The sequence below is a fragment of the Hyperoodon ampullatus genome (assembly GCF_949752795.1).
Source record: "Hyperoodon ampullatus genome assembly, chromosome: 6".
NCBI classification, from domain to species: Eukaryota; Metazoa; Chordata; class Mammalia; order Artiodactyla; family Ziphiidae; genus Hyperoodon; species Hyperoodon ampullatus.
The window spans coordinates 105366710-105385752 of record NC_136919.1 but is presented as its reverse complement, the minus strand read 5'-3'; the positions used below and the strand labels follow the sequence as shown (position 1 = coordinate 105385752).

Here is a 19043-nt window from a genome sequence, read left to right as displayed (position 1 = left end):
CACGGTGTTATAGACATGCAGTAAACACTATTCCTAGTCTTCATTTTTCCCATTTATGTCATTCCTACTATATTAGAAACTCCAAAGCTCAAGGAACTATGACATAAACATTAATCCAAAAGAGTACCATCAAACACTGCCTGTCACACAACAGTGCCTTCCCCAACAGCTGTCTCTTGAGCTCAGCTGCTCAAAGTTCTGTAAGGAAAAGGCAGTTTGCTAATGCTACTTCTGGAAAGCTTTGAAGAATAAAGAAATTCAGATTTATATATAAACAGCCTTCATGAAATCATAAGAAAAAAATGATAATGATAACCAATTTTCACACATATTGAAACAGCACACTAATTAATATTGGTCATGTTATAGTATTCTGTTTTATAATGTAATTCACAGTGAACAAATTTAACTTATTTATTTTCAATTAGCAGTCCCAATTATTTGGCACTAACAAAATTTCTAAAGCAAAGTGGACCAGGAAAAAGAAATCAATGTTCCTTTTGGCTTTTCTTGATAGTTTAAAAAGTAGAGAATAAATATGGGGAAATACAAATATAGCATAAGTATAGTAAATATAAACATAGTATATAAACTTGCTTTCTATTTCAATAACTACATCTCACGTGTCTATAATTTATGTCCATCTATTTTCTACAAGCCTGGTTTGTTGTTTTTTTTTTTTTGGCTGCACTGCACGGCTTGCAGGGTCTTAGTTCCCTGACTAGGGACTGAACCCGTGCCCCCTGCAGTGGAATCCTAACCACTGGACCGCCAGGGAATTCCCAAGCCTGCTTTTTTTTTTTTTACTTAATTTTGAGGTACTGAAGAGACTTGCAGAAAACAGAAGCCAGTTTTATTAAGTGGATAATAATTTTTAAATTCACAAATCACTTCCTGGATTTTTAACAGTTCAGCTATAGATGAGGCGACTCATTATCCTGTAGTCTTTTTAGAACCTGATCCCTTTCTTCTGGCCCCTTCACCATTGGGGAGTACCTGGGGGAACCCCAGTGCCCAGGTGGCTGAGGAGCGCCCCCAGGGAGAAGAGTCAATAGGGCACTAAAGGCCAGAGCTGACTCCAGGGCAGAAGTGCATCTGAGAAGCAGCCACGCCATCTGGATTTCACACACAAAGGCCTCGAGGCCAGGGCTGGCTCAGACCCAGGCGCCTGTCTCCAGGCCCAGCCTTTATTCCAGCAGCTACAGAGACAGCTAGGTCCCTGTTCCCATCTCTCCCCAAAGCAACTGCCACCATCACCGTCCAACACATCTGGGTGAATCTGTTTGTGTTGGGTCAGCAGTCTTCTGATTGGACTGGTAGGATTTCGAATTCCACAACAGTGACTTCAGTAGCATGCCGCCACAATAAAACAAGTATTCTTATTAAATTCCTAAAAGCAAAATGATAGAACCTAGAAATGGACAGAAAAGAATAGAAAAATAAACTGCCAGCATGTAATTCAATATGATTTTCAAAGGCTGGAATTTTTTAAGGATCCAACTATAGATATCCTACTTTAACCATATAATGACTTTAAAAATGAAACTTTGGTAAGTCACACGAAAATTCACTGTAGATTATGAACATTTTATCATATGCCTTAAGCAAGAGACTAATGTCCAAATGGATACATGTCTTATATCTAATGAGAGTTAAGTATTTTTGAAAAACCCTATAGACTTCAATATGTCCTTTGACTAGTTCTGACAACAAAGCCCTCTTGGGAAAACTCCTGATTGTCACAGTGACCACACCAGGAAGATGCATCTGTACGCACAGCATTCTGAAGCCACGTTAGATCAAAACCCTCACATTCAGAAGCAGGTGCATCACCTACTTGAGTAGGTGGGTTTACCTGGAAGCCACATAGCTCGGTTTTGGTTACCAGACTACCAAAGTGGAAGGCAAAGCCAGTGGGCATGTGGAAAACAAACTTGTCCCAAGGACCTTACGGTGCACTTTCACGTGGTTTATGAATCTCCTGCAAAGTGCCATTGATTTCGTTTCATCTACATATGGTCTAAGAGTAAGTGTAGGTAAAACAAGATTTCAACATATTTTCAAATCCTGTCAACCAAGAACTCCTGAGAAAATGCTCTTTTTGGCATGATCAGACATTGTTGTTTTCCCATCTCATCCAGACCATCAAGAAGCTACAGCATTTTCTCGGTAAGAATAGTAAAATGCATAGTCACTTAGTAGCTGTTGCAGGCTTGGAAACCTAAATCAGTGGCATCATAAGAGTCAGTGTTTCCCATTAGCCAAAAGTAACACGGCAGTGACAAACAACTGTGTCTGTCCCATCCTTAAAAAGAAGTCAGAGGAGTGGAGGCAGGAGGAAAGGAAAAAGACATGCCTGCCAAATTCTCTTTGAAGCTACGGCCTTCTCCCACTCACCTCACCCTTCCCCCGTCCTTTGCTTTCTCCTCCTTTGCTTTGTATTCCCCTGTGCCTCCTCCCTCCAAATGAGGTCAAGGCACCTCCATCCATAGCCTCACAGAGCTCATCTGAGTCACCCAGACTGTACCACCCTTCTTCTCTTCTTCTCTGGATCATGCCATTTCCCATGCCCTCCAGCCCCGGCCAGAACTAGCCTGCTACTGGCAAAGTGACCCTGTCATTTCTCTGGCAGAGCAGCATCAGGCCCTATGGTGTGGTTTGCACACTCAGCCCTTCACCACAATGTGCCTCTCCCTCGCTTATGTTCAGAGGATGCTGTCCATTTACTTACTACTCTCCCCTGGGTTCTGCTTCCCCTATTGTCTGCTAACAGGCCAGGCTTTCCCAGGCCAGTAAGACACCTGTACCACCCAGGTACAAATTAACTGATGAGGGAGTGGAGCATGCTGTGTGCTGCCAGCTGTGTGTTCCACAGTGTTTTAAAGCCTCAGACTGGCAGCAGGGCAGAACAGACCAAGACTCTTACTTCCTGAGAGCACCTGGCACCTGCAGCTCACCTGTGACGCAGAACTCCCTGAACCAGACATGAGGGATGCACACTGCCCACTGCTGAGGGCATGAACAGAGCACACCAGCCATATTCAGGCTGCTGTATGAAGCTGTGAATACTGCAAAGGGGGGCCCGACCTGGGATCTACCCGAGGGTCTCCAGGTTGTGATCACTGAAAGTTCCTGAGGAGTTTCTGCATAAAGATAACTATGTTTCTGGAACATACAAGCAAATGAAAGAAACAGCCTTTGACCATGAAAGCCAATGTGGCGCTATGGAGCTGAGGATATGGCAGGAAGTGGGGCTGCACGGGACCCTGGAGCACTCAGCATTCTATGCCCAACAGAGACCCAAGGGGCTATAGGGACGAAGACGGAGGTGAACTGAAGTGGACGTCACAGCTGCGGAGCCAGGGTGGCCTGGGTGGGCCAGCACAGAAAACTGACCAATCCCATGCAAAGTTAGAAAGGTCCTTCTCTTCTGAGCAAATAAATCACACAGCGTGAGAAAAGAATGAGGATTTGTACATCCGGAACGTACTGGGCCTTTGAAAAGAGTGTCCATTGACAACACTCGGTATTCACATGGTGTCTACAGCCCTGATCAAGGCAGTAGAAGCATCAGCTAGAGGTGGCCCTGCAGAGCCGGCATCGCCTTCTCCAGCTACAGTCACAAGCCACTCTCAGTACGACTATCTACAAGTAAGAGTAGTGACAGACGGCTTCATTTTAAAGGCTTACAGAATCACAATTGTGTCACAGTAATTAGAAATAGAAACCTTAGGAATCTATAGTACTGAGTTTTTAGCACTGGAGAATCTCTCTAGTTTTGAGTTCCAAAGGTAAGACCCACTCCCACACTTGTCCCTGAACTGGTCAGCTTCACCCATGTTACCAGGCCTGCACTGACCTGCCACACAAGAAGGTGATTTGTCAGTAAATATCCTTAGTTTAGAGGATGATCTAGTAATCTACAATTTCCACACTTCATAATATTCTTATTTTAGACTGCATGTTTTGTGAAACTTTTCTATATTTCCTACTAAATATACAGTGACTTTTATATTCCCTACATTAGTAGATAAAGTTACCTAGAACAGAAAGGCATGATTTTCCCCCCAAAATGACACTGGCTCACTAGAAGAGGGAACACTCTGACCTCAACTTTTGCCAAAATTTCAAACAACATTTTCTGTCTTTCCACGTCTCCCTCCACCCCCAGAGTTGATCAGCCAGAGGTCTCGGAGGGAAATCATTACAAGTCCCCTCTCAGCTTCAGGGATGTGTGCAGCAATACATCAACTGCATAGAAGTGGCCCTGTGGACAGCTGGTGGGACCTCCCCAGGAACACTGACTTCTGCAAAGAGCGGACCATATCTCGTGGACAGCAGAGCAGACACTGCTGTTGCTCTGCCTGGGACATGCTAACCACAGCAGGACAGCAATCGTCAGGACTGTTTCCAGATCAACGTTCAGTTTAAAGCATAAACCTGCTGCTTTATCATTTTACTGAATGAACACCATTGCTGGGATGTTACTGAGGAAAACAGCCCGTGGCTTGTCCTCCTTTACTAAGAGCCCCAGTGAAGCCCACCTCCTTTATGTGGGGACTCTCGGGGCGAACTCAGTTACGATCCTTCTAATGCTTTAAAAATGCACAAGAGATTACGAGGTACCGAGGAAAACAAACAATGGATTTTACAGTACATACATTCTGGTGGAAGTCTGTTCTTTCTAAAAGCAAGTCTCTCAGTTTTCTTTCTGCTTTCTGCCAAGCTAAACAGGACTCCGTAAACATACTGACGAACTGGCCTATAGAGCAGGGCGGCGGGAGGCAGGTCTTTGCTGGCTTCATCTTCAATAGAAACAGCAATTTTGATTTCACCCTTTGCATGGAAGAAAGCAGAATAATATTGCACGTTTTTCATGTTGAATTTACAATAAACTCACAGAAATATACCGTATTATCTCCAGTTAACGAAATTGCAATTCTATTCCAAATCAATTGCTTAATACGTTGCCTACATCAAGATGTTTAGGAAGAGTTCATTTAGCAGGTTGTAGTCAAAACATAGGCTCAAAGAGTCAAAATAAAATCTACATTGTTTTATTTTTAATCTGGAACCAAGAACTAAAGAAAACCATGTAGATGATCCCAAAGTCTTTGAAACAGTCTAGATAGATAACATCAGACAACACATAGAATAGAAAATGCTGAGAAGTGGCAAATTTTATTTATGAGTCAAGATAGCCATATGTAATGAAATTCATAATTTTCAATGACCTATACGAAATCCAAGAAATGAGCATCCTGAAAATAAAATGGTCACAAATTTTCTTTACCAAGCTCTTCCATAAAAAATTACCATACACAAAAACGATCTACCTAAGAGAACTCTTTTAAGCGTTATTCATTTTTAAAGTGTTCGGCATGTATCAGGCCTCTGCCCCAGTGCACCAAGTACTCAACAGACGCGTCACACCGACTGAGAGGGCATGATTGTCACTAGGGGCAGAAAACGAAGGAAGCCCCGTTCTGTTCATCACCCCCATCCCCCTCTGCCAACACAGCAGGGGCTCTGCTGTGGCTCCAGGAGACAAATGACTGCTACGACCACCTGCACCTGAGACCCTGGTCCTGTCTTGAATATTTTATGCCATCAAGGTACGTCTCAAGAGATTTCACAAGGAATTTTATTTATGTATATTCATAACATAAAAATATATTTATGACCTCCAGTGTCTATTGACTCTATGGATACATACTTTTAATTATGTCATTGCATTTGCTCTTTCACATAAATTTTATTTCAAAATTGGTCTTTTCCCTTATCAGAACCTTCATACTCATTAATCTAGTAGCTACATGTAGTGAACACTCACCTAGTGAGTATTACTCTCTCAATATTATGAGGCTTTGATAATTCGCTACATTCTTATTATGAAGCTTCACTTCACTGCAAATGTCTCAGCCTGGACAATTTAATACCAGAGCTACTCAGCTCCCAGGAAACAGTACACATTTTAGTCTAAACTTTTCCCAAATATATTGTAAAATTTTAGGTGGCACCTTAGAATCAGAAGATAGTCGAGTTCACTTTTCTCAACCACAGTGATTTTATCAATATTTGCCCTTGAAATCAGTGAGTACCGAAGAGGAGGACAGGCAGTTTGCATCACTCAGATTGATTTAACCGACAGTCCCCAAGTCAGATCCACCAGCATGGCAGGGCACAAACAGCAGGGGGTCCAGGGACCTCATATTCCAAACAAACACAAAGAGAAAGAGCACAATCTTCCCCAAACTCGGGTCCCTTTAAACTTAGCAAAATCCTTTTCCCGCAGCAGTAACTTTCACTTACCCTTATAATTTATGTTGGACCTGGCAAATAAAATGTTTACTTTATAACCATAATCTGAGAAGTGATACCACACATGCATACCCATGTCAAATAACAGATGAGGCTTGGAGGTAATTACAATTTAAAAATACATTAAAGGACCTGAATAAGTAGTACTGGTCTTCTTTTCCTTTATTTTATAAAATATAATATTCTTCATGTCCTTTAATTTATAAAATATAAAAGTAAGCAGTTCAAATTAGTCAATTAACGGTTAAAGTCCAGCTCAGGAGTGCTGTGGAATGGGAGCGACTTTTGTATTTACTGACTCCATTCTACAAACCATAGATGGACAACAGAAAATAGGAAGAAAAAAGTTTGATCAGGGCTTCTCTGGTGGCGCAGTGGTTGAGAGTCTGCCTGCCGATGCAGGGGACACGGGTTCGTGCCCCGGTCCAGGAAGATCCCACATGCCGCGGAGCGGCTGGGCCCGTGAGCCATGGCCGCTAAGCCGGCACGTCCGGAGCCTGTGCTCCGCAACGGGAGAGGCCACAACAGTGAGAGGCCCACGTACCGCAAAAAAAAAAGTTTGATCATATATGGTGGTATAGATACTGATGAAAACATGTTAAATATACATACAGTAATTCACCAATTCTGCATGAGAAATCTGGTCACCAAATTAACTTGTTAAACTGTAGGTCTGTGATTATAAACATAAAGACTACAAATCATTGAGGAAATTTAAGTACACATAGATCTATTCAAGACACTAAGATTCAGAAACAATTAATACCACACTGTGTATCTATTTAAGCATACATTTAGTAAGATAATAATAAATCGACGAGGTCCTGTATTCCACTTTTTGCTATAAGTGCTCAGTGAGGTAGAGGAACAAGTCGAATTACATGAACTGCTATCAGCCACTCAGAAGTTGGGTATTTCTAGGACAGATGATAAATCAGATATTCAATGTGACATCACAATTTAACTTGACACTACAGCATAAACATGACGTAGGACATTTTGAAATTAGAAATAAAAAGAATTACAAATCAGAAAATAATAGGACGTGTCATTAATTAGAAGTTTCAAAAATATTTTATATTAAATTGAAGAGGAAAATGAGACTTTTCCCAAGTTCTTCTTTTATTATATTTGTAAGTATAAATTTTCATCTTTTTCCTCAAAGTTCAGAAAAGGGAAAATGAACTTTGTTTCAAGTAGCTGGTAAGATAAAAAGCAGTTCCAAAAGGAACAGGGACACACTCCACAGGAGTGACCACTGTGAGACGAAGGCCACACCCACAGCCCCTGTGCATACCTTTGTCAGGACGTGGAAGATGTAGGGGTACATCAGCCCCTTCTTGTGCCGGTGCTCGGCCACTCTCAGCACCTCAGGCGCGACGGGGGGCAGGGGCGGGGTGGTGATGTCCATGTGGTTCCTGGTGGGCATGGACAGGAGGCACGGAATCGGCTGAACGGTGCCAATCTGGCTCCCCTTTCCCTCAGCAAGCTGGCTGCCCGAAGAGGCAGTGGACGAACCTTCTGCCTACAGAGCAATGGGTGAGAGGGGAAAATGATTTCATGTCACATTTCCACTCCTTTAACCTGTCTGTCCACTTGCAACACAGAGTCCTATCCAGAGAGACGTGATTAACAACTTCGCCAGTGAGGACGAGGGGGCTATGACCCACTCCTCCTTGGACAGAGGAAGTGGTAATCGGACACCCACTATGCCTGTGTTGGGGGTGGGAGCCTGGAGGACTGCTGCAGCTTCTGCTGGGTGACCCCCACCCGTGGCTCCTCCCTTGGGATCCCCGTGGGGTGAATGGCCTTCTGTGGTTGCTAACCCTGGTCCCACCTGGCTCCCCGCATGTGGCCAACTCCTGTGTTTCTGCTTTCCTTGGAGACCCTTCCTAAACTAAACAGGCATCATCCTCTCTACAGATAAAAAAACTAATGCTCTGAGAGGGTATGCCTTTCACCCATGGTAACAAGACCAGTAACTCATGGACCTGGGACTCAAAACTAGGCTCGAGTCAGGCCTGCTCTTCACCACCACCACCAGTTGTTATTTAAAGAAGAAACAAAAACCAAACCTCAGGCATTCTCTTAGGTCATTAAAAGCCCCAAATTAAGTATATGTAGAGAACTATCTACCAAAAATTAAAACCAAAGAACAAGCTAATACCATTAAACATGATGAGTCAGATCTATATATACTGACAGAGAAATATGTGCATGGTAAACTGTCAGGTGAAAAATACCCATTCTGTAACAACCAATCACCAAAATACAGAATATATGTACATGAATAGGAAAGACTGTGGACACCAAATGATTACCTCAGTGCTGCCGGATTGCTGCAAGGCAGCAGGACCAAGGGGAGGAAAGGCAGAGGGAGAGTCTTAGTTTTCTCTTTACAAATTTTAGCAAATTCCTAATTGTTTACCAAGAGCAATTATTATTTTTGCAGTAAACTTTTTTTCTCACAATAAATCCTAGTAATAATAATTGCTCACTGATTTTGTGGCACCTTAAAAAATATACATTTTTCTGTTTTGAAACGAAATGTATTCTTTACAGTGGTATGCAACAGGTGCTTAATTTTATCCATTAAAACGTAAAGTGCCAAAATTAGTCTCAAGATGAATAACTCATGGGTAACTCACGAGTGTTTTGTACACTTCCCATTCCATAGAATGTAGACAGGAACAACTGAAAATGCTTTGGGAGGTACTTTGCAAATAGTAGGTATCCAGAAAGCATTTCTGTTACCTATTTGCAGGATAATCATTCAACAGTGAGAATATTTCAGAGTTTTAAACAGATTTCTAATACTCCATCACCTTATATAAAACAAGCCCTCTTCCAGCCGGAGACCAGCTCATCCTAAGTGATCACATGTGGGGACAGATGTGGCTTTGTAAGTTACACAAATATTTCTAGAGATGAATATTAACAGGTAGAAGTAGAAAAAAAAAGGAAAATAAAATGTAGTTTATCTTTTTCATTTTTAAGGTACACATCCCAGGTGGTTTGCTCACTGAATCACCACAAAAACCCTACAAGAAATGAGGGCTCTGGAAGGCTATGCAGCGAGCAGAGAGAAAAGGATCTCTACCAGGTCACCACCCTACCCTGCCTTGTGAAAGAAAGCAGGCTGGCGGCAGCACAGACCTGGGGTTCCTCGTTCCTCTCTCACCCCTGCCAATGTATTACTCATAAATAACATGCTTTAAAAAAGAGACAGCATTTTACTTTAAACCAATCCCTGGCACTACATGCCAGGAGAAGGAAAATTTGAAAGAATAAAAGGCATAGACTTACTACCTTTGTTTGGTCTCCTGAGTCTCCCCGTGCTTGAGGTTCTGAATGGCTTCCTGTCTTCTCCCAGCCAATTTTGTTCCCACTGATATGGCTGAACATAAAATGAACAAGAATACTGATTAGTGTCGACTACTTCCCACACATGCTCATGATAATAAGGGCCTGCACTAAGCCTACAGGCTCAGTGATACCTTATGCTTTCCTGATCTCACCTCCCCCAACCACCTATCTCCAGAGAGAATCCTATCACGGGGACACTTTCCACCTACTTCAAACAAGTAGGTGGTAACCACCCACTGTGGAAGAGAAATCAAGCGCCTAACTTATGCCTCACTGCTTGGCTTAAAGATGGTCTAGGATGTGCTAGTGCCTCAGGGTACGGAGGAGACAAAGGCAGACCTCGCCTTTGGGAGCTCAGACATCTTGGAGAAGATAAAAAAAAATCATATTTAATTGATAATTATCAGGCAGTAGAAGATTGAATGTTATCTGGGTCACATGTTACTCAATTTATAAATAAATGTAAGGTATTACATGTCAAGTGACAATTCAAGGGGGCATTCCTATTCATGGAAAGGGGCATGGGAGCTAAGGCTCGAGATAACTCACACGAACAAGTCAGAGGAGGGAGGGCGCCTTCCAGGCCCAAGGAGAGGGAATGGATTTGGTGAGCTCAGAGAACAGGGAGTTAACTGAATCTTATTTGGGGAATAACTTTATTTGGCAAAGCAAAAGTGGGATAAAGAGATGGGGAAGATTACAGAGTATCTTAAATGCCAGAATGAGGTATTTCAATCAGTGTTCTTAAAAAATTGTGGGTTGTGACCCATTAGTAGCCTGAGAAAACAATGTAGTAGATTTAACACGCATTTAAAAAAAAATGAAATGGGGACTTCCCTGGCGGTCCAGTGGTTAAGACTCCGTGCTTCCACTGCAGGGGGCACAGGTTTGATCCCTGGTCAGGGAACTAAGGTCCCACATGCTGCGCAGTGCAGCCAAAAAAAAAGAAACGGAATAGACCAGATGCAGTGAATGTGGTATGAATGTTATTATTTCAAAAACTTTCTGTGCATTTGTGTATTATGGGCCACAATGTAAAAGAAAATTTACTTCGGTACCTGGGCAAATTTTGTGAAGAGCGCTATCCTGGAGGAGGAGGGAATCTAGAGGGGCTTGAGCAGGGATGCAATGCTGGCGAGCTGTAGGGATGGCCTGGGCCACTATAAGCATACACCCTTCGCTTGTCCCTTCCCCTGCAGGGCTCCACGCCAAAATTATCTTCTAAAACCAGTGCTGGCCACAAGGCAAGCCAAGCCAACGTAGAAAGCTTTTACTTGGTTTGCCTTTCTGACTCGCATGACAAACAGAGATTTTAAGACTTGGTAATTCTATCTTCCAAGCGACTTCATTTTAGTTCTATTAAAAAAAAAAAAAAGCAGTTGCAAAAAAGAGGAGAGATGAGAAGCCTGTCCCATCTTAAACCAAGAATCGTGTCCCATGTTGTGATATTTTGGAGTCTAATTCTAGCTCCTTGATCCCAGTCACGGGATGGGATACCCCAATACCTCCGCATGAAACAAGGTCACCCAGATGCCCAGTTATCCAGCATTCAGGCTCCCTGTCTTCAGTGAGGACTCAGAGAAACCACTGTTCTGTCTAAGTTTGCTACTCATGTGTGCAATCGCCGGCTACAACTTTGCAAAACTAGAGGAAATCCAAGTGATGAGAAGGCAAAAAAATAAATATAAGTATTCAAGAGCATAGTGATCCATCCTGTTTAAAATCCGAGAGAAAAGCAGCTACTACATTAGTGAGTAGATAAGAAGCTGGACAAATTGATTAGTGAATCAATTATTTGTTGAGTGTCTACTCGTCAGGACATGTTATATGATAACTGTGCCAAGGCCTGTGAAATAGGGAAACAGTGGACAATCTTGTCATACATACATTGTCATGACAATCTTGTCATACATCCAAAGTGAGTATTCCATTAGAATGTGGTATAGAGCTGCTTAAAAGGTCGGTGACTTTTATTCTGTGAAACTTTAGAACAAATTATTTGGATACTTACATGTTTTATAAAGAAACATAACATTTGTTACCTACAATTTTAAACATTTAAGTATAACCTATCAATAAAATGCACACGCGAACAGCTTCATGAATGTCCACACACTGAACACACCATGTAAGCAACCAAATCGACTCAGGGCTGACATCCCAGGATCCCCTTCTTGACCTGCTCCAGACACTTCCTCAAGGGCAACGGTTATTCTGACTTCTAACAGCAAAGACTTCTTCTATCTGGTTTTGAACGTGATATAAGGAGAATCATGCGACTGTACACTTTTTGTGTTCAGTTTTGGCTCAACAATACTATTGTACACAGTGCTGGTTCGGTCTCAGTGCTGCATGCATCCCATTGTGGGGGCACGCCACAGTTGGATCTGTAATCCAGCCCTGCAGGAGATCCCTGCTCTTGATGCACTTAGTATTTTGTTGTTCTCGTGTTAGCCTTTTGGGAGGGAATGCAGTGAATCTCAGCATAGTCTAATTTGCACTTCTCTGATAATGATGAAGATAAGCATCTCTCCATGTGTGACATCTTCTTTTGTGTTGTGCCTGTTCAAACATTCTACAGTAGGTGGAGAATGTACAGAATGTTCTTATGGACTTATAGGGAGAAATTATATGTTCTGGATACAAGTTCTTGGTCAGATGTATGGACTGCAATCATCTTCCATGCCCTGCTGGACTGCCACCCCTCCCTCTTTACAACAGATGGACGTTTTTGTATGCATGTGGTGCCTCATCTTGCACGACTTGGCTGCAACTGGGTGCAGCCTTCCCTGACCACCCCATCCTTGCTATTCTCATTTCTGTGTTTCTTTCATGGCATGCATCATATTCAGCACTATTTCTAATTGCTGTCTGTTTTCATCATTCAATTATAAACTCCATGAAGATAATAAGACCTTAGAGTCACTACTGAACAGGTGTCCAACAGTTGAATGAATAAATCACATAACTGTAGCCTAAAAGTATATGGCAAAGAAGGTATAAAACCTGGGTTTTATATGGGTACAGTGTGGTGGGGAGAACATACCAACACTACTCAAGTGGAAAGCTTGTCCCACTTAAGATGACATAGAATTTTTATTTATAAATCTTAGTTTTATATAGACTATCAAACTAAAAATAATGTCATAATCTAAATGCTCATAAGACCTTTTGTTTATTTATTTTAATTTTTTTTCCCCACTGTGTTGGGTCTTCACTGCTGCGCGAGGTCTTTCTCTAGTTGTGGCGAGTGGGGGTTACTCTTCGTTGTGGTGCGCAGGCCTCCCTTGTTGCGGAGCACGGGCTCTAGGCACGCGGGCTTCAGTAGTTGCAGCAATGCAGGCTCAGCAGCTGTGGTGTGCGGGCTCTAGGGCATGCGGGCTTCAGTAGCTGTGGCTCGCAGGCTCTAGAGCGCAGGCTCAGTAGTTGTGGTGCACGGGCTTAGCTGCTCCACGGCATGTGGGATCTTCCCGGACCAGGGCTCGAACCCGTATCCCCTGCATTGGCAGGTGGATTCTTAATCACTGCACCACCAAGGAAGTCCTTCATAAGACCTTTTAATACTATACTATAAAATCTAAAATTCTGCCTGAAAATAATCTTGACAATGGCCAATTTTTTTAAAGTCCAGAATATTTCAATAGGATAACTATATTACTTTACAACTTAAGGAAACAAAATACTTGAATATAACAAATGCCTCGCTTTGAAGAACAAGATAGATTAGAGATTTCAGAGTTATTTGCATATTCAGTTAGGTTCCATTCTATACAACTCCTCCCACCTCCTAATCACATTTGGAACTGCTAATGTCAACGTGAAGTTTCATCAGCTGTGCCCTGGGGAGACCTGCTGAGACCCATGCAGGCCACAGGGAATTCTGCATGTGTTCTCAAGTTGAATTCTCCTGCTCACCCCAAGGCAAAACTCTCTGCTGGTAAAATTCAGGTTGAGAGAGACGGAATCCACTCACAGCCACAGCAAAAGTGACTGGATTCAAACCCAGACCCACCATTCCAGACATTTACCACATGCTACTACCAAAAAGCCATAAGATGCACTTATGACGCAGCAGGCAATCAATAGAAAAGAACTACCTTCATACCAGATACCAGATACCCTCATACCAGACTGGTGGCAAGGAGAGAGGCCAGCATCACACCACTAGGTTCTGTGGACTCTCAGGAGGCGATGCAAGGTCTCACTGCATTCCAGGACACCTGGGGCTTTTTCTGCACTAAAGCTGGTTGAAAGTAGCCAATTGTCCTAACCACTGAATTCTCTCCTACACATTTTTGTAGTCAGCAGGTTGGTGATGCTAGGATGGAAATAGACTGGTGTCCATTTACGCCAAGTGTAAAAGTGTCTGACCGGTCACGTGCCCCCCTGCCATGGGTGTGGTTTGTTTTTATGGAACAGAAAAGGAAGATAACATTGACCACAAGCTGACTCACTTGTCAATAGGAAAGAAAGAAAAGTCAAATAAAACTAAAGGGAAGAAGCAAAACATGAAAGATCAAATCTTCAGTAGCACTATCTAGTGTATGTGTGTAAGGTCACAGATATGGTTAAACCATGTAAAGCTTCAACAAGCGTGCATACATTTTCATTTCCATATGCTCCCCAACTCGGGAATGGAAGGGAGACTTGATCCACAGCCTGTTCTCATTCAACAGACCCCCAAGAATTCTGAGGAAGGGACCTGGCAGTCAGGTGCTTCTACTACAGAGGGTGAAGATTTGAGATCCCTGATAAGGGAAGCCACAAGATTATCACATACAAACACCCTAGGTACAGTCTCCCTATGCCCCAAATTAAGCTAGCGTCACACATTCAGATCCTTTCGTAAAAAGCTGGTAACAGAGAAGTACTGGTCTTGCTCCTGTGCAGCAGTCAGATGGGCCTCTTGTCCCGAATGCTACTCTTTCGTGTTTGTCAGGACTTCTCACAATTTTCCCACCCAAGTGAAGGTTCAGAGAAACCTGAGTCAGATGAGCTCGACATAAAATGCCTACATGGGTCAGTAGGTGGCTAGAACAAACACAGACCTTTTCCCTATGATAGCACAGATAATTATTAATTTTTACCAAACATAAAAATTCAGAATAGTTTTTCTGAGAAGATACTAGAAATGTTACCTTATGTTAAAAAAATCAATATATAAATGTAAAGTAGCCCTTTGTCTGGCACAACAGCGTAACAATCTGAAAGGAAAAATCTGCAGCTGTATTTAGCCTGTCTGGGCCTGGGTACCCTAGGGCAGGGTAACATGTAATTGTCTTTGCAAACCACACAGTTTCTTTGGAGAGGAAGCCTGACAGGACTCAGAGTAGAACACCAATACCACTTAAAGGAAAAAAGATGCATTAGAAGAAGCATGTTTCCTAGGACACCAGATCAAGGGCGCTAAATGAAATTCTTTAGGTATTTTACATTAAGAATGAAGTCGTATGTTTTGGTATTTTATTGGACCCATAGTTAGTTTTTAAATAATAGTGACAGCTGTCACTTACTGTGGTTACTCATCAACTGATTTAAATCCCAAACAACCCAGAGCCCTCCCATTCACATTGGGCACACTGGGCCCAGGGAGCTCTAGGTCACATAACCCCAAGTGGCAACTGGTATCTAGCAAGACAAGCCATGGGAGGTTGGGGTACTGGGTCCTGACAGCATTGGGTCTCTGCACTGGTTAACAGTCTCTCAGGCACTGACAGCGACCTTCTATAGCCCAGATCTGGTCCCACAGGGGCCACATGGGGGCATGCAAAGCTTATACAACAGATGCTGCCATGACACGATTCCTCAAAATCGATGCGTACGTAAATGTACAGGGAAAGAAAATAAATCTATACAAATTAAGTCACAAAGTGGAGAAAAATCAAGTTAGTCTTCTCTCCTAATAGGACTTTTAAACATCCATTAAAAAATGTCAGTAATGACATGCAAAAACACTGAAGCAATATTCAGTGTACACATACATATTTACATTTACACATACAAATAAGAATACATACTTACATAAGTGTAGTCAGTATAAAAAGGAAAAAGGAAAAAAGGCAAGTTGCTGTCCCTAAGATCTCATTATTGTAAAAACCCTATGTTAGTATATGCAGTAAAAAATAAGGTGTTTGAATATTCACCAATCTTTTGAAAACAGTTGTCTCTCTAGAGGTGGGATCGTGGGGGATTTCCTATATTATATTTTCTAGTGTTTGAATTCCGTAACTGTGTATTGAAATGGTAATTAGAAAGAAGATACAAAATAACTGAAAACTGCAAATTAGCAACCTCAGATCAGACTCAAATTCTAAAAGCCAATAAATCTATGAAAATAATATAAACACCTCCACAAGAATTCAACTGTAATTCTTAATTCAACCAAAACAGAATTACAAAGATTTGACAAAGACCAGGAAAGAAGAAAAGAAAAACAAGAATATAGCCTGAGGTTTGGTTTTGTTACATTTTAACCAATAATAGAGAAAGAAGTATATGCTGATGATACTCTAAGGAATAGGAAAAAAAAGTTATTTAGTTAGGCAACACATTCCTTTCTTATTTTACTTCAAAATAATTGGTCTGGAATAGCTGCCCAGGCACCGGCCTATATCCTTTGACACACAAAGAACCACAGCAAGAGCAGCAGGCTGCGTTTCTACAGAAGCGAAGCCACCAAGGAGACTCAGGACAGCTTTAGCCCTGGCCGGGACACCCGACTCACCATAGCTGTGTGCAGGGGGCCTCTTGTAGCCTGAGACTCCTTGTCTGGCACAGACCTGCAAACCCTGCAGGGACACGTTGCTGACTTCAAGAGAACAACAACCCAGGAAGTCCATTCCAGCAGTGCGATGGGAAAGACACCTGAACACTCCCAGCTGAAGAGACTAAAATGCCAGGTAAGGTATTAAAAAAAGGGAGGGAGATACAGGACAGGGCCTGCCGAGTGCATACGTACACACATACAGCAAAGGTGCCACCACCTGAACCTGAAGACCAGCCAAGAGGCACTTTCACACCTGGCAACTCCTCCATAGGACACCTTAGCATGTACTGCCTTTCACATCGGAACATTCTTTGGAGTGACATTCTAAGGAATGTCTCTATTGTCTGCATTTGGGGCATACACAGATCTTTTGCTCTTAAATGCTCCCCCACACCCACCTTTGCACACAGACGGCGCAAACCCTCCCAGGAGGAAGATCCACAGCCCTCAGACACCTGTGGGTCACGGTGACCACAGAGACCGAGGACCTGCCAGGAGAGCCTAAACCTCGTGTCCCACCAACTCCACCGATGTCCCCCACTGAACTTTATCTTTAAAAACCAATGTTTGCCAATTTTATAGGTTAAAGAAAGGTACCTTGTTACGTTTTAAGTTGCATGCCTTTGATTTTTTTTTAGTGAGAGTGAACAACATTCTTTCGTGTTATTGACCGTCTGTGTTTTCTCTGTGAACTGCAAGTTTATATTCTTTGCCACATAAAGCAGTTATCTTTTTAATTTGTAGGAAGCTGGGTGGTTTTTTTGGGGAGGGGCTTATTTGGGGGGGTATTTTGGGGAGGGCTATTCTGTAACAGGCCCCATTACCCGTCAGCACCATCCTTTAAAAAAAAATGCTACTGCTTTTCCACTGGGGAAATGAGGTCATTTATTTTGTGATCTCCCATATTCAGGATTCTTTCCCAGTACTGCGGGGAATATGGTGGAAGGAGTGCAAATGCCTGAGGGAACTGAACAAGAAAGGGCACACCCAGCCAGGGCCGGTGCAGGCCTCCCTCCTCTCTATTGTACAAGTCGGTGTCTTAGGGTAGGGCAATTAAAAATGTTTCTACAGTCAATCTGCAGAAGGTGGTACGACCAGAGGCACTTCAGTTCAACTGTGCAGTAATTTCCCCAGCCCAATGGCCCGGCCACCCAGACACCTGCCCATCCCCAGGACAAAGAGCACCCAGATTGGAGCAAATTCGTTTCCAAAGAAACACTGGGATCTTTCTAGCCCCAGGACCATTCCAAGCAAATACTGTGGATGTTTCCCATCACTCTTAGAACAGAACTCAGAGTGCACGGCACCCAGCCTCCATCTCACTCGACGCCTCAGTCGCATTGGCTTCCCCTTCCTCCACCCCACACTCGTCCAGCTCTCTCCCTGCTCCGTCACGGCTCGAATCCTGCCTCTCAGGAAGCAACCCCTCCTCCAGACCAACTTGTCTGGTGTCTGCCTCGCATACTCACCACTTGGGTTATCTGTTCGTTTGTCTACTCACTTCTTCGCAGGCCTCCATCAGCACGCCATGTCTGCGCTGCCTGCTGCTGTGCTCACCGGTAGATGGCAAGTGCTCAGGTGTTGCTTGGCTAAGTGAATGGATGAGTTCTTTCCCTTAAGACCATCCTGAGAGCACAGTGCAGATCCAGGAGTCCCAATTTCAGTCCACAGCAAAGGTAAACCAAATCCTGACTTATTGCCCCTACTTAGTTTCTGAACTAGGAGGGCAATTCCCTGTCCTAAGCATGGCCTCAAAAGTGTACACACGTAACTTATTCGAACGGAACCCTCACCCTGAAATCATGAACACTACCCTTCTTAGCATCCCGCCACAAGTAAGGGATGCCCATAATCAGATCCTACTCTGCCTGGCTTATGAGCCTGAAGCCTCTGGTACAAGCTCCCTATCCCCTTTTCCTTCCCTCCTCCCTCTCAATTTTAACACACCTATCTCTTATTTGTTACAACAAATGGAAAAACAGATTCAAGGAAATGAAAACATTGCTAAGCCACGTAACTTGATCCAGGCTTAGCAATCCTTCAATTCCAGATTGGGGATGTGCTCTGCCTTTTTTACCACATTTCACACCACGACAGGGTGAGGTGCCCATGCCATCCCCACATACGGAGTTCACCTTCCAGAGGGGCTCCTCCAGAAAAACAGAGTAAAAATGCTCCGAGTTGGGGGTACAGACAGCTAAGTGCTACAGAGCTCAGAGGTAGGAGAAATGACTAAGATTGAGGAAAAGCTCCAGGGAAGGCAACACTGATCAGAACCTCTGGGAACAGGGCAGAGTTGAGTATGCACAAGAGAAGGGAGGGGCTCTCACGCAATCTTATCCACTCAAGTTCAACTCATATCCTAACAGGGCAGCTTGCCAAATTAAGCAGGCAACTCACATTAGCTCCGCATCCCTACCCGAAGGAACAGGATCACCACTGGACATCCCCAGACCAGGGCCTCTCCTGGCTCACAAAGCTCATCACCTGCACAGGACTCCAAGCCACAAACAGTGGCTTTGTGTCTTATTTCTACCTGTGTTTCAGAGTCTAGAAAGAATGTTTCTTACTAAAATGAACCTGCCTATAG

General features: G+C 43.2%; 1 protein-coding gene across 1 annotated transcript in view; it reads right to left on the bottom strand.

Annotated features, from left to right (window-relative positions):
* The window catches only part of FAM120A (family with sequence similarity 120 member A), a gene marked incomplete at its 5' end in the record, with an annotated part of 104777 nt that overhangs the window by 31494 nt on the left and 54240 nt on the right, over positions 1 to 19043 (bottom strand). Inside the window, 3 exons of the mRNA XM_079706769.1 lie at positions 4662 to 4836; positions 7619 to 7846; positions 9631 to 9718. Of these exons, the coding sequence (XP_079562895.1) occupies positions 4662 to 4836; positions 7619 to 7846; positions 9631 to 9718 (491 nt within the window). The remainder of the gene's footprint in view (positions 1 to 4661; positions 4837 to 7618; positions 7847 to 9630; positions 9719 to 19043) is intronic.